Below are 25,889 nucleotides of genomic sequence, written 5' to 3' on the forward strand. Positions count from 1 at the left end.
AAATTTGAAGAAATTATAGATACAAAATCGAAAGTTTAAAGAGGTTTATGAGACCGGGTTCAGAGTTCGAAGTACCAAATAGATATAAATTAAAGAATTTAGAGTACATGGAAACAACACACTCCCACCAAGCATTTTACCAAAAGAAAGTAACGTCTACTTCTCGATTCAAGGCTCTACGTATGTTGCGATTTTCAGGTGGTCGAAACAGCAAGCTCACAGTTGATGGAAGAACTTACCTATACTATCAATAGTATTAACACACTGAACCTTAACTAACAATGCACATTCATGTCGATCGAGTGCAATGAAATTTGTTGTGTAAAAGTAAAAGTATGGAGTAATGTTCTACCATTCTTGTGTAATGCCTATATACAAAGTTTCTACAAAAAGAAAAAAGAGACATTTACAGTTCCTACACAAGCATTTAGTAGGAAGCTACTGAGGTTTTGAACAAAAAGAAGCTCACGCAGAGATGATGACTATCAGATTTTGGCATGGAGAGCAGCAAAATGATTCTAGCTAAAACCGATTCATCGAAATTAACACGAGGATGGCACAGATGAATATTAACTTGAACCTTGGTAACGTTTGTGAGGCTCGACGTGCTGCCAAACTGGAGACAGCTTCAGTCCAATGATCTCTACCTCTCGATTCGAGTGTCCGTCCAGAAATACGTCTGTTACCTATTATTATTACACCAAGTCATGTCTAAAATGTTAAGTTCCCATTAAAAAAAGTTGGGAGAAAACCAGTCCCTTTGTTCTTAATTTTGTAAAACCTTGCACAAGAGGAGGGGGTTCAGACTGACAAACACACCTGAGAACATCCAAAGAGTTTGAGCACTCTTAGAGATGGGCAGTTATCAACAATCAAGCCTAGAGCTTCGTTGGTAAGTTTTCGACACCAAGATACGTCGAGAATAACCAAATTCCTAGAAAAACAGGCGAGCGAAATTGCTGTGCAGCGGCTAACCTGTACAAACCCATAATTGATCCCATCAATAAGGCAAACCAACATCTTTCATGACTCAAAATCATTAGTAACTAGTCTTAATTGATCGCAAAGCAAGGGGAATCATGGTAAAATTATGGACTTGCCATTTGCAAATACATTTATGAAGCACACGGCATAAAATTTATTGCTAAGTCCCATCCCAGAAGCTTTCTAGACAACAATAGTACAGTCTATATCTGTTCGTTCATGGAAAAAGAAAGAGGGGAATTAGGGAAAAGGAGGTAAATACGTACCCTCCTGACATTGTTCAGTGAAAGTTCTTTTAAATTCTCTCTTGATATCTCCACAAATGCAGCAACAGCTTCATCACTTACAAGAACAAACAATATTGAATCGATCAGCCAAATAATGCAGATGTTAAGTACTAACACTTCATGCACATTCATTTTTATTTTCAATTGAATTGATTCAGATAATGCTAGCTTTCTGATACGTGGCTTGATTATACTCAAACTGAAACAAACATTAGAAAGTTAATATCTATGCAAATAATCACTTACTGTTTGTAAATAAGCACAAATAAACTATTTCTAATCTTTTCTATACGCTTTAAAAATGCGATAGAGAAAAAACCTTTTATATATACAATACAGCCCGTCAATAGCTATCTTATAGAATAAGGACCATAAGAATATTAAAGGTATTATTTAGTTCCAAGGCTTAATTTTAAATGACAGTCTCGTTAGAAATAAAAAGTATCAGATCGAGAAGATAATATGGTTCGACAACTATAACAAATTGCTAGAAGGGCAACAATGGTAGGATTGATTCAGTCTAACAAATTATTGAAGCATCAAAATTAGATATATGAATATGGTGAGGTTAGAAATGAAAGTAAGCATTGAAGAACTAAATATCTTAAGAGAACTCTGGTTAGAACCTGAATAGATTTCGGCAAAGCTTTAACTTTTGAAGACCCTTGCAACCACTTGCAAGACAGCATAAAGCATAATCCGTCAGCTTTGACAGATTCACAAGGTCTATAGCCCGTAGAGAAGAGCAAGTTTCCGAGATGGCTTTTATGGATTTATTCGTCAATTTCCTGCACCCAAGAAAGAAAGCACGGTTCAACAATGGTACTGATAACAGTAATCCATAGAGATATGTCCAAGGAACATACACACAATTGGTTAAAATGAGTTCCTTCAGATTATGGCCCCCAGCTGGGAGGAATTCTTGGATGAACTCGTCACAAACATCTCCAATTCCAGCTAATGAGAGCACTTCCAAATGTTGAAGCTTCTTCATTGCAGAAATCATTAGCATTGGATTGATTTTTAGGCAATCATCCAGATACAGTTCCCTCAGAGTTGATCCCAGAGAATTGGCAATAGAGTCTATACTTGAGGAGGTGAGGAAGGAGCACTGGCTCAGATTTAAGGATTGCAATACAGGAGCAGAACATACAAGTGCAGCGATACCAATGTCAGAAAGACGACATGCACCAGTTAGGGACAATGACTTCAGGGCAGGTAAGCTATTTGATGACCGAGCCAATGTAGATAATACGACAAAATCTAAAATACTACGTCCACATTGGTTAAGCTCGAGTATCTGGTTCAAAGAAACAGAAAATCTTGTTGACATATAATAGAATGCTAGAACAAGAATTATGCAATAAAGTGCAAGTCAAATCCATGCATGATACAGCCAAAAAAGACGATAATATAAAAAAAAAAAAAAAAAAAAAACATGATATTCCAATCCTTCATAACACAGTTTCCAAGTCAAAAGGACTGACATGAAGAAGAACACCATATATAAGAATCAAATGTTTTAGTTTATTTTTTAAAAAACTTACATATTGCTGAAGAGAGAATTTTTCTTCCAAGATTTAAGATTTTAATAAGAAAAAATTGCCCAATGCAGCAGTATCTACATCAAATCTTCTATGTCATATTCCCTTTATTAGAATTTTAACGGTGTGTCACCAATAAACTTATTGCTGGAAAGTATATGTACCATTAATTTGCTAGTGTCACACCCTTGAAAAGATTTCACAAACTCCTCTTCACTCAGCCAAGAGCACTCCCCTATACAAACTTCAGTTGGGGAACCACAGAGAAGAAGATTCAGAACATGACTGTTCATTTTCCGAGAATCACAAAGTAGTCGACTAAGCTGGTGTCTGAAAGCATCTGGGACAAATTCCAGTGAAGAAATTGCATCCGCATTTTCAGCAAGAACCCGTAAGCACAAATCTCTCAAGGATGGAGGCAAAGACTGGGAGCGTTTACTAGACTTATTCTTTCTAGGGGTCCATTCAACTGGTGCAGGATCATTCTCCTTGTCTAAAGATTTTGAAACTCGTACTCTTCGACCTGAAGCTCGGTCACTAGCAATCTTCATTGCAGTAGAGAAGGGCCCAGGCCAATCTTTAATATCTTCTTCACCTTCAGCCTGAACATTCTGCAAATTATCACCGCCCTCTTTACATCGAGCAAACTCAGCAGCAGTTCTTCTTATGAACGAATCATCTGACATCCACACCCTATGTGCAGCAGGAATATCATATCGAACTTCCTCTTCCGAACTAGACTCCATCTCTTGACCCTCATTGCTATGAGGGCCATCATCTGCCATATGTGCAGTGCCTGAAACCTGACCTTCTGTAGAACAGTATGTATATCTCAATTCTGAATCGATTATAAATTTTTCGGATAGAGACAAAAGAGCTTCTACAATCAATTTCCCTACACCATTATGTTCTAGAGCATCTCCTTGATTGGCAGTATAGCCATTAGCATCCATATCCCCTCCATCACTGCAACTTGCACCAGTCAACTTTGTTGTACCTTCATCAATTACTATTCCCTTCGGTCTTTCATGAACCAACCCATAATCCTGATCATCAATTAGATTATCACTTAACACCTCATCGTTTGGCTCAAAATGTAATACCACCGTATGATTTCCATTTGAACTTTGGCCATCGACAATCCATTTGCCCTTTTCTCTTCGGCTGAATCTATTCCTACTCTTGGTACAATCATTCTCATCAATTCTTATGCACTCCTCCTTTAGCTCTTTCATCACAATTCCTCTAATTCCATTCAGATCAATTCCATCTTTATCACTATCCTTTAAACCCCTCCTCTCTTCTACTAACCCATCAACGTTATGGGGTGTAGTAATGTCCACACCAATCGCTTGTTTCAACGTCTTCAAAACTCTCTTCCCCGAACGTAAACTAAGACACTCTTTACTCTCAGAACTTCCATCAACCATATCCCCAGCAGGTGAATCCATAGTGGGGTTCAATTTTCTCTTCCCATTTACATTAACCTCGTCGCTCTTCGATCCTGTACATTCAAAATCAATACTCCGCCTAAGTTCACTTAAGCCATCGGCCTCTTCATTAACCTTCAAACCCTCAAGTTCAGTACGAACTGAATGAACCTCCAACTTCCCATCCGAGGCCAGGCCCAAATCCCGATTACCAATCGTCTCCTCTTTCATCTCCGTTCGGGGGGAGTTACCAAGAACGCAGTCAACATCAGAATGCTCAGCGTCAAGCCCTTTCCCAGCGAGTCGGGAACTCCGCCTACGATAAACTCCGGAACCGGAGGCGCCATCGGAGGGCAACGCAGTGGAATCAATAACAGAACCGGTAGATGAAAAAGGGGAAGGATGGGAAGGAGAGTGAGGGGGTTGAATTTCGTGATGTTGAGAGGGTGTAGAGGGCTGGTGGAGAGTGTTGGAAGGGGATTTTAGGGATTTGGAATTAGGCGGCGGAGGGACAACTTTACGAGACCTGAGAACCGTCATAACAATGAAGCGTGCGGCGGAGACAGAAGGAATAGTGGTCGGAAAACTGGAGGCAGCGTCGCCAGAGAGAATCGGAGGCGATGGAGAAGTGGGTTTGATGGTTAGGTTTTTACCATTGGGGGAGCGACCAGAAGCTTCTTCTTCACGCTGTTTACGGGACGGTTGCGCTTTCCCGCCAAACGCCTCACCGGTGCGTCACTTATAAATATTTTTCTTAAATTTACAAATTTAATTTTGAATTTTAAAATATGTTTAATATATTCGTGTTTATTTTGCGTTTAATTATTGATTTTTTAAATTTATTTCTTAAAATTTAAAAATATTTTATAATTTTTAAATTTTTTATTCTATAATCTAAATAATGAAAATTCTAAAAAAAAAACTATTTTTATGAATTTAGTGAATTCAAATTTTAAGATATAAATATATTATTTTATGATATAATCTTGCATTTTATTTTTGTTAAAATTATTTAATTTTAACATAATAATATTATAAAATAAAAAAATTTATACCATTGACAGATTATGTTATGAATCATGTTCACATTATGTTATTTGAAACACGGGATCATGAATTATTGTACAAATTGGATTTTATGCACGTGTTCTTTTATAAGTTGAATTAGAAACGTTATCGGTTCTAAACTATCATCAAGTGTCTTTTGGCTAAGAAGATCTGTTAGTTTACTATCGTCATCCACTAGCATACAATATCGTATAGTAATTGATATCGTTTTAATTTGTTGTCGTACATGTATGATGACACTGGGTAGATATCAATTCTAAACTGACATCATAGTAAATCGTCATTGTATGCTTACGATGACACTGAATTTGAGATCATACAACATTGTGAACTGTCATCGTATTGGTACGATGATGAGTTTTATTATGGCAAGTTTAAACTATCGTCATTGTACAACCTTCATCGTACCGTTATGATAACACTCGAGACATCATACGTCATAATTTTTTTAATATTAATACTAAATCACTAATGAAAACAAATAAGAACTTAAAAGACTCAAAAGAGTCCAATCAAAGGCGAGAAAGAGGCTCCTTTTCACCACTTGTAGAGTTCAGAAATGGATAGTCTGTGTAACCAACGACAGGATCTTGTGTATAGAAAGTCTTCCTAACGTATTTGTTCAATGGTGCATTGAGTTTAAACCTTAAAGCCAAGTCAGGGTTGGCAATGAAAAGCCTACCGTACGACACCAAGTCGGCGTCTCCGTTCTCGATTGCTTGCATTCCTAGTTTTCGGGTGAACCCGCCGCTGCAAATGAAGGTTCCTTCATAAGCTCCTCTCAAAGTCCTCATAAACTCGGCTTCCTCGTCTTCGCTTCCCAGCTTACCCGACTCGGTTTGGCCAAAGGCTGTGTACCGTGGCTGAGTTACATGGAGATAACTGAGCTTCCCACCAACTTCTTGTTGGAGTTTGTTAAGTTGATCGACGACGTGTAGTCCTAGCTTGAGAGGATTAGAATCCATAGCGTCGAGGTGGTCGATGGCAGGAGAAATTCTAACACCGACTCTAGACGATCCAATGGCGGATACTACCTCTCGAACTACCTTCAATAAGAATCGAGATCTGTTCGTGAGAGATCCTCCATATTCGTCGGTTCTATCATTTATACCATCCTTTAAGAATTGGTCGAGGAGGTAGCCATGAGCTGAATGGATCTCGATCCCATCAAAGCCTATTCGTCGTAACACGAATGTTCAAAATTTATATCAAGATTGTTAATGGTAAGACATTTAAATCACCATTACAAGGCTCTAAATTAGCTGATAAGTTAGAGGAGATCAAGCTAATTACCTGCTTGAATGGCGTTCACTGCAGCCTGTCGATAATGCTCGACCACGGCCTCGATCTCGTACGTACCAAGTGGTCGTGGGGTTGGATATACGCCATGGGAGCCATCCGGAAGTAGGATTCTCCACCTTTTCGATACGGCCTTGCTTGTGGATGAAATTGGTGACATCCCACCAGGTTGATAAACTATTAAGTTCATTCAGAATCATCAAAATTAGAGAAGACGATCCGAGATGAATGCATATGAATGAGTTAAGCACTTACCGAAGACTTCACTAAATTCTTAAAAGATGACATGTAACCGTGTCTGTGTTCGTGTCCTGTGGAGTATCCTAAATTCTTAAAAGATGACATGTAACCGTGTCTGTGTTAGTGTCAGTGTCGTGTGGAGTATCCTAAATTCTTAAAAGATGACATGTAACCGTGTCTGTGTCTGTGTCCATGTCGTGTAGTATCCTAAATTTTTAAAAGATGACATGTAACCATGTACGTGTCTTGTGTCATGCGGAGTATCCTAAATTCTAAAAAGATGACATATAACCGTGTCTGTGTCGTGTAGAGTATCCTATATTCTTAAAAGATGACATTTAACCGTGTCTGTGTTTGTGTCCATGTCATGTGGAGTATCCTAAATTCTTAAAAGATGACATATAACCGTGTCTATATCCGTGTCGTGTGGAGTATCCTAAATTCTTAAAAGATGACATGTAACCGTGTCAGTGTCAGTGTCAGTGGTCGTATGGAGTATCCTAAATTCTTAAAAGATGACATGTAACCGTGTCTGCGTCCGTGTCGTATCTATATTCGTGTTCGTGGTTGTTAATTAATCATACGTCGTACCTTGGTGTGAAGCTCGGCCTACGTGCCAGAGTTGACAGAAAATGATACTGCCTTGGGCATGAACAGCATCCACCACTGGTTTCCATGCTTGCACCTGTTCTTCCGTGTAAATTCCAGGAACATGTGGAAACCTACCCAGTTCAGTTTATTAAAGACTCGTTAGAACAAGTAATCTAATTATTATTATAAGTAATTTTGTTTAAAATGTTTTTTTTTTTTTTTTAATTAACAATAGTTCAAATATATTCTAATTTATACCTACTAATATTAATATTTTAAAAATAAAGTAATATTTTAAATAAATTAATAAGACGATCAAATTACCAAAATAACCCTCCTCCTGATCCCACTTATATATATTTGAAAATTCACAACACTCAAAAGTAATTTATTTTTAATTTAGTAAATAAAATTAATAAGACGATCGAATTACCAAAATAACCCTCCTCCTGTTCACACTAATCAGTAGCAGCGAAACTGTGGGACCCAAAGAAGACTAAGTCAACCAACCCCACCATAGCCATTACTCCCATATGCATTTACGAAAATATCCCTGAGAGTGATCAAAATTTTCGAAAATTACCCAGCGGCGGTGGCGGAGATCGAAGTCCCTTCGGTGATCAGAAATCCGCCTTTAGTGGACCTCTGAGTGTAATATTTGGCCAGCGCCGCCCCCGGAATCCCATTCAAAGCCCTACACCTCGTCATCGGCGCTAGAACCACCCTGCAAATCGTTCACCAGATCGCCAAACACACAAGAACAACGATCAATCAATTCCAAGCTATTCAAATTTACCCTAAACAAACAACCAAACTCCGGCGAGATCTCTCTCTCTCTCTCTCTCTCTCTCTCTCTCGCTTCGAAATTAGACCAAAATAAGGGCTAAAACAGAACAAACCTGTGAGAGAGATCGAACTTCCCCATCCTGAACGGAGAGAACAGAGTAGCGCTTCCATTTCCTGCCGGAGATTCAGCCATTTGCGATGAGTTCCGATCAGATTCCGCCGACGGTAACGAGATGCAGGAGGCTTCCTAGAGTCCCCTTTTGTAGGAGGCGTTTTGAGTGGGAGAGGAGATTTTGATCAAGGAAATGCTTGAGCGTAGCGAGTGGTCGGCGAAGGAGATAATTGTACGCTGCATCCGGATCTAGAGTTAGACGCGCGTGTACCACCACTCGCCAACTGATGGACGGTGATGGAGTAGGATGGTGGGCCCTAGTCAAACTTAGGCTTTGAAAATATTTGACTGTGAATATGGCACGTGTATATTGCGCTGTTAAATGGACGGCGTGATGGCGTGGCGGCTTGGCGGCTTGCCTTTTGCATAATTTAATTCACGTGCATTTCATTATTTTTCATTTTCTAATAATTTTTTTTCATTTTGACAAATTAAATGGTTAATTTTAATAAAAATATCAAATTTTCTCAATTTTTTTTTAATAGTGAAATTTAATAAATTATGACATGGTCGAAGAAAAACGTGAGTCCTGGATTTTAATAAACAAGAGAGAGGTCAATTCATCGCACTTGTTTAGTGTACCCGTTTTTGTCAATTGTCCCGCTCGGTTCATTGGACTATTGTCCGACCAAGCACTTGTCCTACTTATACCGCTCGCTTGACGGACTCAGTTTAGTATACATTGAATATAGCATAAAAGTTGCAATACATTTTAATGTTCATAGTTTTTAGTAAAAATTCAAACAACTTGCTAAATTTAAGGAAGAAGCCTTAATTTTATTACTTAATTAAGAAATAATAAAATAAATAAACTTTCGAATTTATAGTGTAATTTTTTATTTTTTATTTTTTTATTTTTTATTTTTTAGATTTAACTTTATAAAAAGCATGGGGAAGGTCTATTTTTTAATCCCAAAAATGCCCCTGGCTCTGAATATAAATGCTACAGGTTCAGTGGGCCATTTGGGCTTCACAAGAGCTTCCTAAACAACATATATTAATATATCTAGATATTTATACATTTTTAAAATAAATTATATAATTACTAAAATTTTGGTTTAATTTATTTATTTATTATTTATTTATTGGGTTGTGTGAAATTCAAAAGAAAAAGGAGTTAAGTGATAAATATTTTGTTATTTTTTTTTAATTATGTTTGTATATCTCTTAAAAAAATAATTTAATTGAATTCTACAAATTACATTTCTTTTTAGTTTTAAGACAAAAAGGAAATTTTAAAAATTATTTACAAGCTTAATTTTAAAAAAAAATAATAAACGAAAAGTTAAATAGTTATGAAATGAGACCTTAGCTCTTCTCGAAACAGATGAACAAACTAGAGACCTTAGCTCTTCTCGAAACAGATGAACAAACTAACCCGTAACAAGATAACATCTCAATGTTTATTTATTGATATTGATATATGTGGAGAAATTCATCCGAGTCTACTCCAACGAGAAGGTTAAACTAGACAAGAGACTTAGATTACAATGAGCTCGATTTCTTCTCTTTAAAGGTAAAGTAGGTTAGGAGCAAAGAAGCCTTTAACATATTTGAGATTATCTTAAAAAATTTCGACTATATTAAACACAAAATTAAAAGGTTAGGAATTTGTTCACTTAAAACTCAATCTTTTCTTAGAACGTCTAGCTATCAGAAACTCATTTGACACAAACTTGAAAACCCAACCACTTATAAAATATTGTTTAAAGTTAAAAAGCACCGATTCTGTTAACTCTTCCCCCCAGATCCTCATCCTCAAATGTTTGAACTTTGTCGACATCATCTGGTGTCGGTTGACATCTCTTTTAATTCGTCGATACGAGCTGATTTAGTCTTCATCTAACAATTACTAAACCCGAGAAATAGCAAGAGAGTCGATTTCTCATATTGATGAATTGGATTGTTTCTTTGTAGATTTTGATGCGAATAAGATTCAGAGGAGCCCGAACCAAACCAAGAACGAAAGTTGTAATTTAAAAAATTAATGAGGAAGATCAGATGGTGAGGTGGAAAGGGAAAGGAAATAAAATAGAAAAAGGGGAATTGTTTTTAAGAGGAAAAGAAAGACTGGCAAAGCTCAGGGGCAGCAGAGGGTGAAGAAGAGTGGAGGGAGGGGTCCCTTCTTTGTACCCTGAAAAGCCCTATGCATGTGCTTCAATCTGCCATTCATTCAGATTCACATACCAACACTGTGCTGCTCTCTACAACTCCCAAACTTGCAACACAAGCATCCAAATTCATTCCAACTCTCTTCAAACAAAACCAGCAACTGATTCAAGTCGCCTTAATCCATCAGCTTAGGCTACGTTTTCGGAACCTGCATTCATTTAACACGATATTAGACCATAAGAGAGAAAGTAAGAGTTGAGTTGGTGCGTTATCCTAACCGTCTCCTCTGCTCCACCAGGAGCCTAGCCCCTTCTTCAATCCTATCTTTAGCTCTATAGCTTGCTACTCGAGTGGCTCACACTCCGAGTGGTGCGGCTGATAGCCTAGATCTGTGGAACCGAGCCAAGCCTATCTTTGATATGTGTGTTTCTTTATTATAAGTGAAGACTATTTGACGAACAACACAAGACGACTTTAAAACTCGTCGTCTTCAACCTAGCTTTTACAAATCTAAACCCACAAAACTAGAACACAAGTAACACACATACAAGTGTGTATACTCTTAATTCTTCATCCATACAATCCAAAACTACACAAAAAGGTAAACAAAACATCTCCAAGTGAATGGCAACGTAAGAGAAAGTGTGAAAATAAGGAAGAGAATCCTTAATGAGCTAATAGAAAATTAAAGAGAGCAGAGAGCAGAGAGCAGCAAGCCAAAAGTAATAGATAGTTCAGGAGAGTAAACTGTAAAGTGGAAGCACAGAACAGTAAAGCAAGCACTTGGGAAATAAAACAAAGAAATTTCAGTAACAGTCTGAAACTGGGAAGGAAAAGGATAAAAAGAGAAGGGAGTGTTTCTGTTTTTATCAGAACTTAAAAGAGCCTTCCTGAGCAGCTGAATCACTCATTTTTATAAATTTCCAAAATAGCAAAAAGGTCAAATAGTAAGTGGGGGTTGCTGGGAGGGAGAAGTCTGCCAAATCCTGACCAAAAAAGTAAAAGAAGAGATGGAAGCAGACAGTAAAAGCTCATACCGTACATACAATATATTTATTTTTTTCTCTCTTCTTCGCAGGCATTGCCTTCTGACACCAACTCTTTTGTGTCACATTTTATAATAAATTCTCTTAAATCTGTATTTACACTCTTATTTATTTCCCTCCTGCTTTAGTTTGTGGATTTCTGTAGAGATGTCAGAGACAAGACCTGCAACAACAAAAAAAAAAAAAAAAAAAAAAAAAAAAAAAAAGAAAGAAGGCAGTTTCCCACCACAACCTGAAGTTACAGAGAGATGCAGTCATAATATGTACAATGAACAGACAAGAAGAGAGAGAGAAACAGAGAAAAAGAGAGAGAGAGAAACAGAGGTGGGCATGCAGCTCTCTAATCAGAACCATTAGTTTATCCATTGCTGAAGATTCTGCAACCCAATATACAATATCAGACTTACTTGATACTCAGACGGCTCTAGTAATAACCTCAACAGGGGAGCCTTCCATTCCTTAGTGCTCTGTCTTGCTTGCGCGCTTTGAGGTTCTTCTTTGCTGTTTCTCAACTGATAATCTATTTCAAGTATGAGTGCTAGAAGTATGTTTCCCTTCACCTCAGCTCAGTGGCAGGAGCTTGAAAATCAAGCTCTCGTCTTCAAATACATGGTTTCTGGTGTTCCTATACCTCCTGATCTCCTTTTCAGTATTAAAAGAAGTACCTTGGAGTCTCCTTTCACTTCTAAGCTCTTCCCACACCATTCTCAACATGGTATATCAACATCTCTCTCTCTTACTTTCTCTTTCTCTCTCTGAAATGTTTGTGTTTCATGCAGTTGGATGGAACTGTTTGCAGATGAGTTTGGGGAGGAAGATAGACCCAGAACCAGGGAGGTGCAGGAGAACTGATGGGAAAAAGTGGAGATGCTCAAAAGAGGCGTACCCAGATTCGAAATACTGTGAGAGGCACATGCATAGAGGCAAGAATCGGTCAAGAAAGCCTGTGGATGTTCTGAAAACAACAGCAACAAACGAGTTAAACCACCTCTCAAATCAAGCATTTTCTTCCTTAAATAAGAACTCATCCTTACACTCCTATCGGCCCTTCCCCGCTCCTCAAATGTCTCCAAATCCTAATGGGAATGGCATATCAACCAAAGACACCAATACCCTCTTGCTTCTGGATCCTGGTTCTTACTCGGACAGAAGCCCAGATTACAGGTTTGAAGAATATTATCCCTCTCTTCGGAGGTGGGGTTCTAATATTTCATAGTCAGATTCTGACATTTGTCCATCTTCTGTAGGTACACTTATGGGCTAAAAGAGGAAGTGGATGAACATGTTTTCTTCTCGCAAGAACCATCTGAAGCTACTGCGAGAGCTGATTTCTCTGCTTCTTCCACCGTTGATTCTCTGCAATTGACACCACTAACGATGAGTTGTTCTTCTCTATACCCAAAACAAAACAGCTTCTCCTCTTTGCAGAGTGGTCAATCATGTTATCAGCTTCATCAGAGCCTCACAGACCCTTTAAAGCAACAAAAGAGAGAGGAATCGCAGAAGAAAGTTCATCGATTCTTCGATGAATGGCCTCAAAAAGAAGGAGGATCATGGCTTGATTTTAACGATAAATCGTCAAATATTGGCTCAGTCTCCACCACTCGGCTCTCAATTTCCATTCCCACCGCTTCCAACGAACTCCCCATTTTCAGATCCAAAAACCCATAATGATACCTATCCCCAAACTCCCAATTTTTTTTCTTTAATCTTGTTCTTTCTCTGAAGTCAGTTTGTTCCTGTGCTTGATCTCCAGGGTGACCCTAGCTGTTCCTTATTGAATTTTGTTTTGTTCCTAAGGATGTCCTTCCTGCTGAGTTTCACCCCTTCTTTTTTCTTAGGTAGGGTGTGGTTGAATTGGGCCATGGGTTGTTTATTAAACGAATGTTCCATCTTTTTTCCTGTACTTGTCGACTTTTCTACATCACTCATACATAGGAGGTTTTTGATCACCTGAACAGTGCTACTAGGCATGGGAATCAAATCTAGTCCCATTTCTTTGGACTGAATGGATCAATAAGCACATTCAAAGAATGCTAATCCAACTTTTTGTTTACCCAAAAAAAATTCTAGGGAACAAAATGGGAATACTCTGCCTAAACTGATTAAATCGATTGAAGGGAAGATGATATTAAGATCAACTTCCCCCAAATCCATTTTGTTACACTTCTCCCAGCAACTACTAAATTGAATAAAGTTCGGAAAAAAAAAGGCAATCTGCAGGCTAGAATGAGGAAAAATGAACACAAAATGATAACAGTTGCAACTTTCAATGTCAGTAGTTTCACTGTGCATCATCAGTTGTTAACATACAAATAGGAACGTTACCATATTTAAACAAAATATAATTGTAAAACATTGCAAGGAAAAGTAAACAATGCATATCAATTCTTCCACTAACCTGACGTCGATGTAATGAAAATTCAGAGTGGCAGCAGAGTTGGTGTTGTCGGCAAATAAAACAACGCTTCCCCGAAGGCTTCAGTTGCATTTATTAGCAATAAATAAAGACCAAGTGGGGAGGCAAGGCAAGGCAAGTTTCGAAACAAACTGTTGCAGAAAAACAAAATCGATCTTTCCTTCTACCAATTAATCCAACGCTAAAAGTTACATAATAAACAAGAAATACAATATCATTACTCTACTCCTGTGTTAGTCCCGAATGCAATTCATCTGTCCATCTCACTAATTTTCAGTTCTTATAAAAACCACTTACCATATAAATACAGAACAAATTTCACTACGTTGAGAAAGAGAAAGATATGTCGAAATTTACTTTATTTTGGCCGTAATATCACAAAAAGTTCAATCAAGACATTGATGCCTTCGGACGCTGGGCAGCAGATGCGGTCAATGTAGTTGTAATAATTCATCAATCTGCTGCCTTTCACCTCGACTTTAAGGGCAGATGGTAGGACCCCATTGGGATATCTATTAAACTCTGAACCAAGTTTGAGAGTCAAGGAAGGCATCTTGTTGGGATCAATCATCTGATTTCTCCATCACTACCCTCTAGTCCTGCAGAGTTTTCTCTTTGAAGTCGGGATTCTCGTTGCATATTCATAGGCTCATCGTCTTCAGATTCCGACCATGTGGCCCTTCGTCGGGCTGCATTGGATGAAGGTACACCCTGCAATTTCAAAACCCAAAAAATAACCAAAGTTACACAAACCAACTAATCAGGACCAATAGGAGTTTTAGAAAGGACGGGCAAATGAAGCAAATTGAATCTAAACATGATTACGAAGAAACAAGAAAAGATATATAAAAACTTTTTTATTTATAAGAACAATATTGTTGCTCAAACCTAGATGCAATAATTTATAGCAAATTAGGTGCAATAGCAAGAGGCAGTATCAAAAGAATCAAATTGAGTTCAGATTCGAGATGCCAATATTTTCTCAAAAGCTAAAAAATCAAGGGGTAGTAAATAGGTATTACCGCTTCATCCTCGGCATCAGAATCTTCAAGCCCAGCTTCTGCAAGGGCATCCTGATCATTCCCTTCCAAATCATCGTCCTGATAATTCATTTGGCTCCGGGACTCCCTATAACTTATGTTATTATCTTCATTGTCTAGTTCTTGGTCATCCATCATATCATTGTCGGCCTCTTCTGTCTCATAATGTGATTTCCCCTTCCGGTCTTTCTTTCTCCTCTTTCCACCCTTCCTTCTCCTCTTCTCACTATCACCAGCTTCATCTTCATCAATCTCTGACCTTTCTCTCCGTTTAGCAGGTGTGGTGCTCTTCCATTGCTCCTGGAGAAAGTTTAGATGAGCTACTTTTAAGCTGTGAATCTCCAGTTAAATATCTTAATCGTCCAAGAAGGAAAAACATCATTTGAAATAAAAGCACTGGAGATTAAAATAGCCATCTAAATAACATGCAACAGAATATCCCATCTACTTGTTTTGACAGAAACCGTACATTACCGAATACTACTGAAGTGCATATATGCAAACTCAACCATATATCCCTACTCTAAAAGGAATTTATCTAAAATATTAGTCCATAGAAAATGTCAAACGCTTCAACTTTCCCTTTCTGTTTCTCTTCACATACGTTCTGAAGTCCTGTAACAATAAAAATCAAATACTCAAAGAAACAATATAATTCAAAATAATTACCTTCACACGTTTAAAATGCTGCTCCTGTTGCATCATCCGTCTTTCCTCATCTTCCAGCTTTCTCCTCTCCAACTGTTTTAGCAAATAATATCAGACAAGAACTCATCATTCACAATAAATAAATGTTTTTTTTTTTTTCCCTTCAAAAAAGGGATAGGTACAACTAATGAAATAAAACAACTCGTACTTGAAATTTCCTCTGCTCATCTGCCTTACGACGGGCATCCTCCGCCAATGCAACTTGACGTGCTAGTTCTTGTCTTTGACGGACCTGCTGCTCTTCATGTTCTGCTGCCTTGAGGTGAACTCCTGCAGCCTCTAGTAAGTGCTTGCAGTAACCAACATGAGTATCAATCTTCTTCTCATCAAAGCCATGAAAGTGGAGGTTGGAAGCAGCAGACAACTGACTAAAAACACGAACAGCATTTTCCAGCTCCGCTACTGTTGAACGCACCTAATACATTATTCCAATTGAGGCAAAAAATAAGAATTAATACAACAGCTAATCAAAAGGGGAGGAGATGTGGGGTCAAAGATTGAGGCAGATATTGGAGGAACATAAGTTGTAACTTATATAAGTTTTTTTTTTTTTTTTTTTTTTTTTTTTTTGTAAAAAACAATTTCATTTTGTAGATAGTTGGTTGAGCTCCCATTTTGCATCCAAATTTCAATAGTGGCTGGTTCCACCTTTATGCCAATTATCACTAATTGTGTAGGCTTATATTGGGCTCAGAAATCAACTCAAAAGAACCAACAAAATGGAGAAGATACTGGATGGATCGGTCATCACAAAACTCGGTGAATAATATGGCATCATTTGAGATTGATATTTCACTAAAAAATGAAATTAAAAGCCCGCCGATGGTGGTTTACAAGAATTCTTATCACAGCTCTGTCAGGTCACAGCCGATAACCCATTACAGGCCGAAACCCCATAAAAAAAACCACGGCATAATTCTAAACGAATCACAGGTTTTCTCATGAAAACCAAAAATGGTCCACTTATTCATATATAGTTTTGTTAAGTGTTCATGTTTAGTTCAGTTATTAACATTTTTAAATATTGTTTTATTACTTCCAGTTACTCGGTGGTGCTTCTTTCTCTCATAAGTCTTCTAATAAAGCTAGTAAGATATCTTGACCCCCGTGTTAACCTTTCTTGGCATTGATGAAATATTTTCTCATCTCGTATAAAAGAAAATGTTTCTGGACTGTCCTTTCCAGGTCCAAAAAAGGGAAAAAGAAGAGAAGAATCATTAATAAAAATAATAAGGGACTAACTCCATTAGATCATCTTGGAACATATGTTTTTTTTTTTTTTTTCATCACAACGGTATTAATTTACTAATGATGCAAAAACTTGAGGAAATGATGAGCATATTTCCAGGCTAACTTATTAACGAATTCAGACTATCTTATCGAGATGAAGAAATTTATCCACAGATACACAACAGCAATAAATATATAAGCCAAAAGTATAGAGAAACCACCTCATCTGCAGTCCTTTTCGTCTTTTGTAGTGTTGAAGCTGAAAACTTCTGCATTGCTACACCAGCATCAAATCTTAAAGTGTAATTTGAAGGTGCCAAGTGGATAGCTCTCAGTAGGGTCTTTTTGCAGTCTTGCCACTGTTCAGCTTCATAATATGTACGAGATAGATATAGAAGAATTTGATAATCTGTATTGTAATAAAACTTCCGCAAGCAATTTTGATACTGCAAGATAACATTTGGCATTAATTCATGGATGCAATAACGGCAATAACTTTTTGTTAATAAGAGGAGACCTACAATTCAACTGTGAACAAGATATAAATATGTACCATTTTAACAGCCAATGAAAAATTTCCTTGAGCAAAATAGACGTGTGCCAAATTGATCCACACATCTGGCATCTGGACAAAAATGTTCCCACTTGCAGCTTCTTGAACCTACAACAACTGAAAAGTTAGCAAAACGTCTAATGGCCTTAAGTTTACAACAAAGAGGTTCTAAAAGGTTCTAGATTGAAGTAATAATACAAGCTCTCACTTGTGTAAAAATATCCTTTGAAACATCAAATTGACCTTTCTCAGCCAAGATTACCGCAGCTCCATTAGCAGCATACAAATTAGCAGGATGTTGTACCAGAACCTGCTCAATTAAAGAATGAATAAAAACCATTAAAACTGCAAGATTAAAGAAAGTAATCACAATTAACAATTAGGAGAAACAGAATATTGAGGAAATACAAGATGCCTATTGAATATTCAACATTAGTTCAAAATATTTGCACTTCTTTATCCGTTCAAACTAAGGCATTAAAAAACTCATGTACGGTAAAGAACATGCTTAAAAAACTTTGTTACATACTGTCGCACATACTCTTTTAACAAAAAGTAATACATTCATCGTCATCCATTTAAACAAGTGCAATAAATGTGTCTTTTAATCAGAAAATTTGTAGTATATGAAATAAGATGCGTGAACTTCACTCTATCAACTTTGAGAGATCAAAGTTGTTTAAATGTAACAGAATGCCATCGTAAACATTTGACAATGTGCGGATATTGAAGAATCTCAGGACCTCATTGACAAAAGAGCCAGACAGAGGAGAAAAGAGAAGATACAAAACTGAAAACATACCCTTGTATATAGTTCCTTGGATTTTTCCAAATGAGTAGCTTCCAACTTGGGATTTCTTTTCTCATTTCGAAGTGCAGCAAAGTAGTTCCAGTTCCCCTGGCCAACGTTAAAATAAAAAATAAAGAAAATAAAAAAGATGTGTCAATGGGAAATAAAGATGACAATGGTGAAAAGTAATTTGAAAACACCAACTATATTCCAGATGCTTTAGGTAACCAATACAAGGTGTGATGCAAATATGATTTCTAGAAACACGGCACATTGGAAATTTTGGAAGCAATACATTCTTTAGAATCAGGATCGTGATATTTGACAACTAAAATTAATGTGCACAATGAAAAGTAGCCCACCAGAGAAAGAGTCGCATAAGAATCCTTTCCATCGGTGGCTTCACCTGCAGCCCGGAAAGTTTCTTTTGCCCTGACCCAGTCATCATTTTTTAACTCAAGCTCGCCTAGCATAGAAAGGGCATTTGAGCACTTGTCATTCACCTTCAGAGCATCATTAACCTATGAAAGGAACACGTTATTGACAATACAAGATTAATTTCCAGTCAGAAATAGAAGCAGATGTGCCAGAAGAGTTGACGGACCAATTCAATGCTTAATTGAACATAATTTCTAGCTTTTGCAATGGATGCAAGCCTCAGGTAAGCATCTACATAGTCTGGATACTGTAGCAAAGAAAGGAGGTGTTAAAAGAAAAGTGCAATAATGAACCCCAAAGAGCTACTAACAAAGTACTAACACATACCTTAAACAAAATCAAGCGGTAAAGTACACTTGCAACTTCAATTTTATGCAATTGCTCTAACAATCGAGCCAGGTTAAATAGACTTGTGACTTTTTTCCATGGTAGTACGACTGAACGTCCTTCCCTCTCCAGTTGATAAAAGAATTCCATGTCCTTGTATTGAAGAACAGACGCACTTGCTTCAATAGCAGGCCATCTCAATTTACCGTCAATAAAATCTAGCCAAATTCCATCACCTAAAGCCTCCTTGAAAATTCGCTCAGCAAGCTGACAAGAATAGGAAGAAAGAAATTAAATCGAAGAGGAAGCATTTGATAACTTGACATAGAATAATTTTCAATGTAATCAACTATAAAATCAACATCAAACCAAACAAACCTCAAACTCTTCTCTTTCAAAGTGAAGAACCCCCAGATTGTTGAGCACTTCAGTAGGTACTTCTTGACCTTCCTTTCTTAATAGAATGCTAGCCTGTTATAACACTCAACACCAAAACAAATTATTAGATTAGGGCAATTAACAAGTTAAGAAGTAAATGCCGATCATATAGAGAATCTAATTGCAAAATAAAAAATTATAAAAAAAAGTCCCTACAGTTTTGAAGGCATCCAAAGCAGCACCTTCATCAGTTGAAATCAACAATTCTCCCAGATCTAAAAAAGCCTGCATTTCAATTTAATTCTGCTTTACATTACATGTAGTGATAACTAAACGGTAGCATGTCCATATACGTGGCAATAACAAAAACGTAATAGTACTTGCTTCGACAGAAAAAGCACAAGATCTAGATGTTTGCCGGATAGCCTCCAATAAAAAGTAGAACAATATGTAGAAATTTGCAAGAACATCATCTTAAGGAAAATGGAGAGCTAATCGTTCTAGCACAATTGGATTCTCGCTGATATAATCAAAATTTAAAATCAAGAATATCCCAGTTCCAATTTTGGAGAAGAAAGTGAACAGAAAAAAAAAAAAACGGAAAATGTGTGTGGTGTGACACCCCCCCCCCCCCCCCCCCCCCCCCCCGGGAAATTAATATATATATATATATATATATAGAAGTATAAAAAATATAGTAAAATCTTCAGGAAGTTCAAATTTTAATCTTGAACGTGCACCAGGCTTAATGTCATTTGGAGCCAATTGTTTTATTGCCACAATTTTTCTGCTGATAGCTTATAGAACACTCATTAGTTACAAAGGCAATTCTTACTAATGCTTTCAAGAAGACGGATTCTCATGTCCATTAGTCAAATAATATGATCAACTACGAAACTCCACAGAAGCTTATGAAAGAAACAATTCGTCGATGCCAAAGCACTGAAGGTATGTGTTGAGGGAACAATTAGCGTCTTATGGTTTGCAGCTATGCAGATTAATATTGATATATTAGGCTTTAGTACCCAAGCACAATCCATAACACATCCAACATTAAGAGTTGGAGATGCCAACTTGCAACATCAAGACACTATAAAGCCTCCTAATTCCCCCAACCGGTCTACCTGTGCATCACGTGGATCAATTTTTGTAGCTTTCCTTAAATACTCCTGGGCCTTCTCAGCCTGTCCAAGCTGAACATAAATATGACCAAGTACCTATATCAAAACCAGAAACTCAACTAATGAGACAAAAAATAATGAAGGCTAGAAATACAAAAACCCAAGGCATACAAGTAACTGAAACAGGAATCTAAATATCTTTTAGTTTCAATTCGCTCACTTTCAATGTCTCACAGTTGTCGGGATAAACCTCCAAAACCTTCTCAAAGTTTGATAGAGCACTTCTAAAATCTCCCATCTTCAGTTGAACCTGACCCAAACCTATACCAAATAAACAAAGTTTAATAAATATAAAATTTAACCCAAATCACCATGGTAACATCAATAAACAGAATAGGGAATTTGTTAACCAAACTCGAACTATCCTAACATATCCATAAAGAAAATAAATCATAAACAGGGTAAAACCAGAAAGAAAAAATGGGGAAACAAACTTACCATGATAAGGAAATACAAACTCACGGGGTTTATTAGCTTCCTTTGCAGATGCCATGTAGTACAAGCCAGCTTTCTCGTAGTCTCCCTATAGACATTCTACCATCAGTACAATAATCTTCTCCTCCACTTCTTAACGTTATGGGATCAAAAAGGCTACCATACCTTGCTATGGTAAGACCGAGCAAGATTATAAAAAGAATGAGACTTTGTAGGTCCATGGTTAGTAATGGCAAGTGCAGTTTCAGTCAATTGCTCCACCAAAAAGTGTTGACCGGTAAAGAAAAAGTGATTTGCCAAGTAATTCAGAGCCATTGCACAAAAAGGGTATATTTCAAATGCCTTCTGCATCTTTTCCATCCCATTTCTAATTCGACCAGCTGCCATGGTGAATAGGCACCACAATTGAATTACTCGAATGTACGGTAAAATATGAACTAGAAAAAATAATTGCCCGGAGAAGGAAAGGAAGCCATAATGAAATCTACCTTCATTCGTGTTCAGATCAATGATTGCTAGAGCAACAAGTGCCTCGACATTTTCTGGATCCAACTAGAAGTATAAAATTAAGAAATATTAAGCGAACGTCATCATGAAACTGGGAAGTTCACACGAGGTTAATGAATAATTGAAAAAATTAATAACACTAGCCTGCAAAACTCTCTCAAATGCTTGCTGAGCCTTTCCGTATTGTTTCAATTGATAGCGGCAGAGGCCTATGCCAAGTCTTACAGCAGCAGGGCAATCAGGATAAACTTGCAAGGCCCTCTGTTTGCAAATTCATGTTACAACACCAAAGGCATCACCAAATTAGCTTGAGATAATTGTATCTTCCAATGAACTTAAGTAATCAAGGAAGAGGGCAAGTTGGCCCCCACTCAGCATAAAAGATTACAAGGCGGGATTCAAATCACTTATTGTGCATGGATGTGAAGCCAACTAACCTTATACAGCTCTAATGATTCAGAATAATGCCCACGGTTGAATTCAACACATGCCTGCATATATGCCAAAGATGTTAAGGCGGCCAGAGTGGATCAACCAACACATACTCCTTCAGTCTAGTTGTAAGAATTGGATCAGACCTCAAATAAGTAACAAGTTAAATATGAAGTAACAATAATAATTCTACATCTCATTGCTAAGACCAGGGTGAGGCACATAGTCCATCAGGTACATCAGACAGAATAGATAAATTCAATGAGAACTTTGAAACTGTGCAAAAGATCTAGTACAGCATATTTTCAGGCAATCAACCTTTTTTTTATAAGAAAGTATCAGACAGATGCCTTCCGTATTCAATTAACATTCAACTGTTATATATCCTCATGCAGATGTATATAAAAGTACATTGAAATAAAATAAAATAATCATTGAGAAAAAGGCACTCCAAAATCGAGTACCAAAGAATAAATTGATAACGAAGGATCAAAAAGGTTATCATCTTCTAGATGGCACCATATTTTCCATGATCTAGAGTTACCAAAAATCAGTTAACTGATGAGTCAGGTGAAAGATTTTGCTCATACCTGACCTAGAAGAGCAGGAACATTGTCACGATCTCCATCTAAAACAATCTTGAATGCAGCAAACGCCTGTTCTACTTCCCCTTTGGTCAATAAAAGCTGACCTGTGAACATTTGAGGCGTTTCAGTTCCAAGCAAGCTTCAAAGAATAATCGAGAAGACGTAATCAAACGAAGTTCATAAGCAGTTTAAAACAAATAGCAAAAAATCAACACGTGTTATGTTAATGCCATAAGATAAAATTAAACTTAAAATAAAAGTTTTGACTAGAAAATTTAACCTTTTCCAACCCAAGTTGAAGGCTCATGCATGTCAATTCTTGATGCTTTGTTGTAATATTGTGTAGCCAAAATGAAATGTTCTTCTTTTTCTCGTTGTTTTGTCTCAATTTTTCCCAGATAGCTGTAGTATGCACCCAAGGCATTTAAGATTGCGATTCTTTCATATCTAACATCAGCATAGTACTCATCAATTTCTGCAACAATAAAAAATTTACAAAAGGTGAGTTAAGATTAGAAGATTATATCGGTTGTGAGCTTGCACATTCTGTCAAGTAGCATCAACTGATTAAGGTACTATATTTATGCAAAGTAAAAAAAAAATAACCAAAATTCCAACATTTGAAAAGAAGCCAATACCTGGGCTAGACCCTTCTTCCAGAATTTGACGGAATTGTTCCAATTTTCCTTGCTTGAAGTATTCCCTCTGGAAAGTGTCAACGAAATATTACATCAAAACTCAGACACGGATGTAATACATGATGAGAGCAACCTCAAGAAATATATACTCAGATAATAGCACGATCAAAACGAATAGTTTGTCACAAAAGGGATGAACTTCTAAGTTTGATAGTCAAGTTATAATTGATCTCGAAGTAGCAATTTGCTCATTATAGCCCATCATCATCGGGACAGCACACAATATAGATAGAAGAAAATGATGGAAATTAGCTTTAAGCTAAAATTAAATGTATTTAAAATCCAAGATATTGACAGCAATTTAATATATTAAACGGGGAAAAAGAATCCAATCCTAAATAAATATGAGATTGAAGCCAATAAGTAATCTCAAGAGAAGAAGAAATTGGTAGTTGGTGGAATGAAAAAGAAAACTGAAAATATACAATGTATAATGTCGTTTAGGCTGTAGGTTCAAGTAATCTTCTTTTTTTTCTTTTTTTCTTTTTTTCTTCTTTTCTTTTTTGTAAGGAACCAAGCTTTCATGGAAAGAAATGAAAGAATGTACAAGGGCACAAAAAAAACAGCCCAAAAAAAGGAGACCTCAGCAAACTACCTAAAGGGTTTTTGATCCAATAAAATCAAACTAGGATCACGTTTACAAAAAGGCCTAGTGACAGACGCCCATAAGGAGGCATTAAATCTCACCACCTCCGAAACCTCGACACATGACCTCTCCACCTCTCTAAGAATCTTATTGTTTCTCTTGAGCCAAACTCCTCAAAAAATACATAAAAAAAACTAGCTTACCACAAAGAAATTCCTTCCTCCCGAAAAGGCGACCTAAGAAGCACCTCCTCAATAATAGCGCAACCATCATTATTCCAAGCCAAGGATAAGCCAAAGGTAAAACCAATGAAGCCAGAGAGACTGGACAAACTGACAGCCCCAGAATATGAATACTGGATTCAAGTGATCCTAAAAACCTAGTGACATGAAGTTTTAGTAAACCCTCTAATATATTAACCAAGGACATTGGAATAGGAAATACTTCTACACATTTCTACCACCAAGAGCTAAGCTCGTCTCCAAGTTCGCACAGTCACCATTTTTTTTTTTTTTTTTTTTTTTTGTATATATTTGTGAGTGTTCCGACCAGCTTGCACACACCTCACCTAACCACACGGGACATCCCACTAACCTTTCAACATTAGGATGCCAAAAAAACCTGTAGGAAACTAAATGCTAGAAAGGTGGCCACCATGGATTGAACTTATTTCCGCTAAGCCCTCTATTATACAATCACAAGCTAGTTTGCACAGGAGGTATGTGAAGTAAACTTATGACAATCTAATTTGCAGATACTCAAATGTAAATCCAAAGCACTCATCAATCAATCTTTTTCATCCTTAACCAAATTGAAGTTAAAAACAAGATGGTTTCAGTTCCACTCTCATAATCAACAGCCTAAAAAGAGCTCGCTACATTAAAATCTCCACAAAAAAAGAAAAACAACACGCACGCACGCCAGGTAATAATTAGCAATATACAAGCACAACACTGCATCAACTTTACGCATTAAGCATATCACTCAAAAAGTTCGAAATTGGATATTCCGAACAGAAAAAAGCCAATTCATACAACAGGATTAGGCGTCACAAGATGAGCGATGGAAGTGAGCTGAAATCGAGCAAGAAAGCATATCGCATTTCAATATAGCTAGTAGAACGAACCGCGATGATTAGCCAGAGATCCAACGGAGCTTGCTCGGCCTTGAGTATGTCGAGAATGTCGGAAGCGTCCCTAGGGAGTTGATCGAGAACTACCCTGACCTCCTCCTCCGAGTTCTGCACCGGTATGTACACACAAGCCATGCTTTTCCCTGGAAGCGCCAAAGCAGGGCGAGCGGAGGAGGGGAAGAATACCTAACAATTGTTCGCCGGAAAAGTCGAGTCTCTGTTTCGAACTCTGTTCTCTTTACTGAAAATTGATTCACAGGGCACGTCGGTATTTTGGTGTTTTATTATTATTATTATTCCGAAAAATAGGCAAAATAAAAATTTTTAAAAAAAATCCTGAAAAATAAAATAAATGCTTTCATGTAAATAAATATTTTTTTTTTTTTTTACTCTCATTATATTACTTAATTTTATATTCAATTATTTTGTCTTTATTAAATAAAATTATTAAAATAATTAAATTAGTTTAATTTTTTTTAATTGGTAAGTATATTGGGAATAATGTGCTTCAAATTTTAGATTTTTAAATTTATTTACCATCCTCTTTTATTTACGCCTAAATTTTGGTAAAAATAATCTCACTTAACCCATGAATTAAATTATTATTAATTTATTGCTGAATAAATAATTATGTTAATTTAATATTTATTAACCATTAATTTTATTTTTACAAATGTTAATAATTTTATTAAAAAATAATTAACATTTTCACTTATTTTGTATAATTAATTCAAAGAATTTATATAAATTAAATGGGTTTAATTATCATTTTTTATTAAAAGTTTTAACTATAATAATTTATAAAAAATAAAAAATAAAAAAACTAAATACACTTACAATTTTACTATATTATTTAATTGAATAAATTTAACTTATTATTATTATGTAA

General features: G+C 36.7%; 4 protein-coding genes and 1 long non-coding RNA gene across 6 annotated transcripts; 1 reads left to right on the top strand and 4 right to left on the bottom strand.

The window, feature by feature from the left end:
- Positions 1–222: 222 nt before the first annotated feature.
- On the bottom strand, positions 223–4,980 carry LOC111780530 (F-box/LRR protein). The gene is made up of 6 exons (XM_023660955.2): positions 2,980–4,980; positions 2,138–2,571; positions 1,898–2,059; positions 1,251–1,326; positions 820–975; positions 223–686 (listed from the first exon to the last, which is right to left on the bottom strand). Exons 1-6 carry the CDS (start codon positions 4,783–4,785, stop codon positions 570–572), a joined length of 2,751 nt encoding a protein of 916 aa, XP_023516723.2. The 5' UTR covers positions 4,786–4,980; the 3' UTR covers positions 223–569.
- Positions 4,981–5,637: 657 nt separating this feature from the next.
- LOC111780745 (12-oxophytodienoate reductase 3) lies at positions 5,638–8,532 on the bottom strand. The gene is made up of 5 exons (XM_023661235.2): positions 8,343–8,532; positions 8,027–8,167; positions 7,444–7,574; positions 6,607–6,789; positions 5,638–6,487 (listed from the first exon to the last, which is right to left on the bottom strand). Exons 1-5 carry the CDS (start codon positions 8,420–8,422, stop codon positions 5,826–5,828), a joined length of 1,197 nt encoding a protein of 398 aa, XP_023517003.2. The 5' UTR covers positions 8,423–8,532; the 3' UTR covers positions 5,638–5,825.
- Positions 8,533–10,350: 1,818 nt separating this feature from the next.
- Positions 10,351–11,627, bottom strand: LOC111780094 (uncharacterized). The gene is made up of 2 exons (XR_002812795.2): positions 10,792–11,627; positions 10,351–10,721 (listed from the first exon to the last, which is right to left on the bottom strand). It is a non-coding gene; the product is annotated as an uncharacterized LOC111780094 (long non-coding RNA).
- Positions 11,628–11,754: 127 nt separating this feature from the next.
- Positions 11,755–13,465, top strand: LOC111780092 (growth-regulating factor 1). Its single transcript, XM_023660372.2, has 3 exons — positions 11,755–12,274; positions 12,339–12,723; positions 12,807–13,465. The coding sequence occupies exons 1-3, from the start codon at positions 12,091–12,093 to the stop codon at positions 13,228–13,230; spliced, it is 993 nt and encodes a 330-aa protein (XP_023516140.2). The 5' UTR covers positions 11,755–12,090; the 3' UTR covers positions 13,231–13,465.
- Positions 13,466–14,112: 647 nt separating this feature from the next.
- LOC111780091 (protein CTR9 homolog) lies at positions 14,113–25,275 on the bottom strand. Of its 2 annotated transcripts, XM_023660369.2 has the most exons (24): positions 24,995–25,275; positions 23,223–23,289; positions 22,865–23,059; positions 22,588–22,688; positions 22,003–22,056; positions 21,710–21,826; positions 21,547–21,610; positions 21,224–21,438; positions 21,062–21,146; positions 20,784–20,884; positions 20,567–20,659; positions 19,659–19,727; positions 19,443–19,535; positions 19,065–19,331; positions 18,904–18,984; positions 18,662–18,820; positions 18,312–18,407; positions 17,718–17,819; positions 17,510–17,617; positions 17,178–17,402; positions 15,875–16,141; positions 15,688–15,759; positions 15,001–15,318; positions 14,113–14,689 (listed from the first exon to the last, which is right to left on the bottom strand). In XM_023660369.2, exons 1-24 carry the CDS (start codon positions 25,133–25,135, stop codon positions 14,546–14,548), a joined length of 3,234 nt encoding a protein of 1,077 aa, XP_023516137.2. In that variant the 5' UTR covers positions 25,136–25,275; the 3' UTR covers positions 14,113–14,545. The 2 variants fall into 2 exon arrangements, with proteins under 2 accessions (XP_023516137.2, XP_023516138.2); XM_023660370.2 differs by lacking the exons at positions 23,223–23,289; positions 24,995–25,275 and having other exon boundaries at positions 22,588–22,723; positions 22,865–23,004.
- Between the last annotated feature and the right edge of the window lie 614 nt (positions 25,276–25,889).

This window comes from Cucurbita pepo, chromosome 18 (assembly GCF_057944985.1).
Source record: "Cucurbita pepo subsp. pepo isolate OVF chromosome 18, ASM5794498v1, whole genome shotgun sequence".
NCBI lineage: Eukaryota > Viridiplantae > Streptophyta > Magnoliopsida > Cucurbitales > Cucurbitaceae > Cucurbita > Cucurbita pepo.

Coding starts and splice junctions, on each gene's coding strand:
- LOC111780091 (XM_023660369.2), bottom strand. CDS start 25,135: ATGGCTTGTGTGTACATACCGGTGCAGAACTCGGAGGAGGAGGTCAGG. Junction 17,618..17,717: donor CAAAGGATATTTTTACACAA/GTGAGAGCTTGT, acceptor CAGTTGTTGTAG/GTTCAAGAAGCTGCAAGTGG. Junction 17,403..17,509: donor TTTCATTGGCTGTTAAAATG/GTACATATTTAT, acceptor GTTATCTTGCAG/TATCAAAATTGCTTGCGGAA.
- LOC111780745 (XM_023661235.2), bottom strand. CDS start 8,422: ATGGCTGAATCTCCGGCAGGAAATGGAAGCGCTACTCTGTTCTCTCCG. Junction 8,168..8,342: donor AAGTTCGATCTCTCTCACAG/GTTTGTTCTGTT, acceptor AACGATTTGCAG/GGTGGTTCTAGCGCCGATGA. Junction 6,488..6,606: donor AGTGAACGCCATTCAAGCAG/GTAATTAGCTTG, acceptor TACGACGAATAG/GCTTTGATGGGATCGAGATC.
- LOC111780530 (XM_023660955.2), bottom strand. CDS start 4,785: ATGACGGTTCTCAGGTCTCGTAAAGTTGTCCCTCCGCCGCCTAATTCC. Junction 2,060..2,137: donor CTCATTTTAACCAATTGTGT/GTATGTTCCTTG, acceptor TCTTGGGTGCAG/GAAATTGACGAATAAATCCA. Junction 1,327..1,897: donor CTTTGCCGAAATCTATTCAG/GTTCTAACCAGA, acceptor TGTTCTTGTAAG/TGATGAAGCTGTTGCTGCAT.
- LOC111780092 (XM_023660372.2), top strand. CDS start 12,091: ATGAGTGCTAGAAGTATGTTTCCCTTCACCTCAGCTCAGTGGCAGGAG. Junction 12,275..12,338: donor CCCACACCATTCTCAACATG/GTATATCAACAT, acceptor TGTTTCATGCAG/TTGGATGGAACTGTTTGCAG. Junction 12,724..12,806: donor GACAGAAGCCCAGATTACAG/GTTTGAAGAATA, acceptor CATCTTCTGTAG/GTACACTTATGGGCTAAAAG.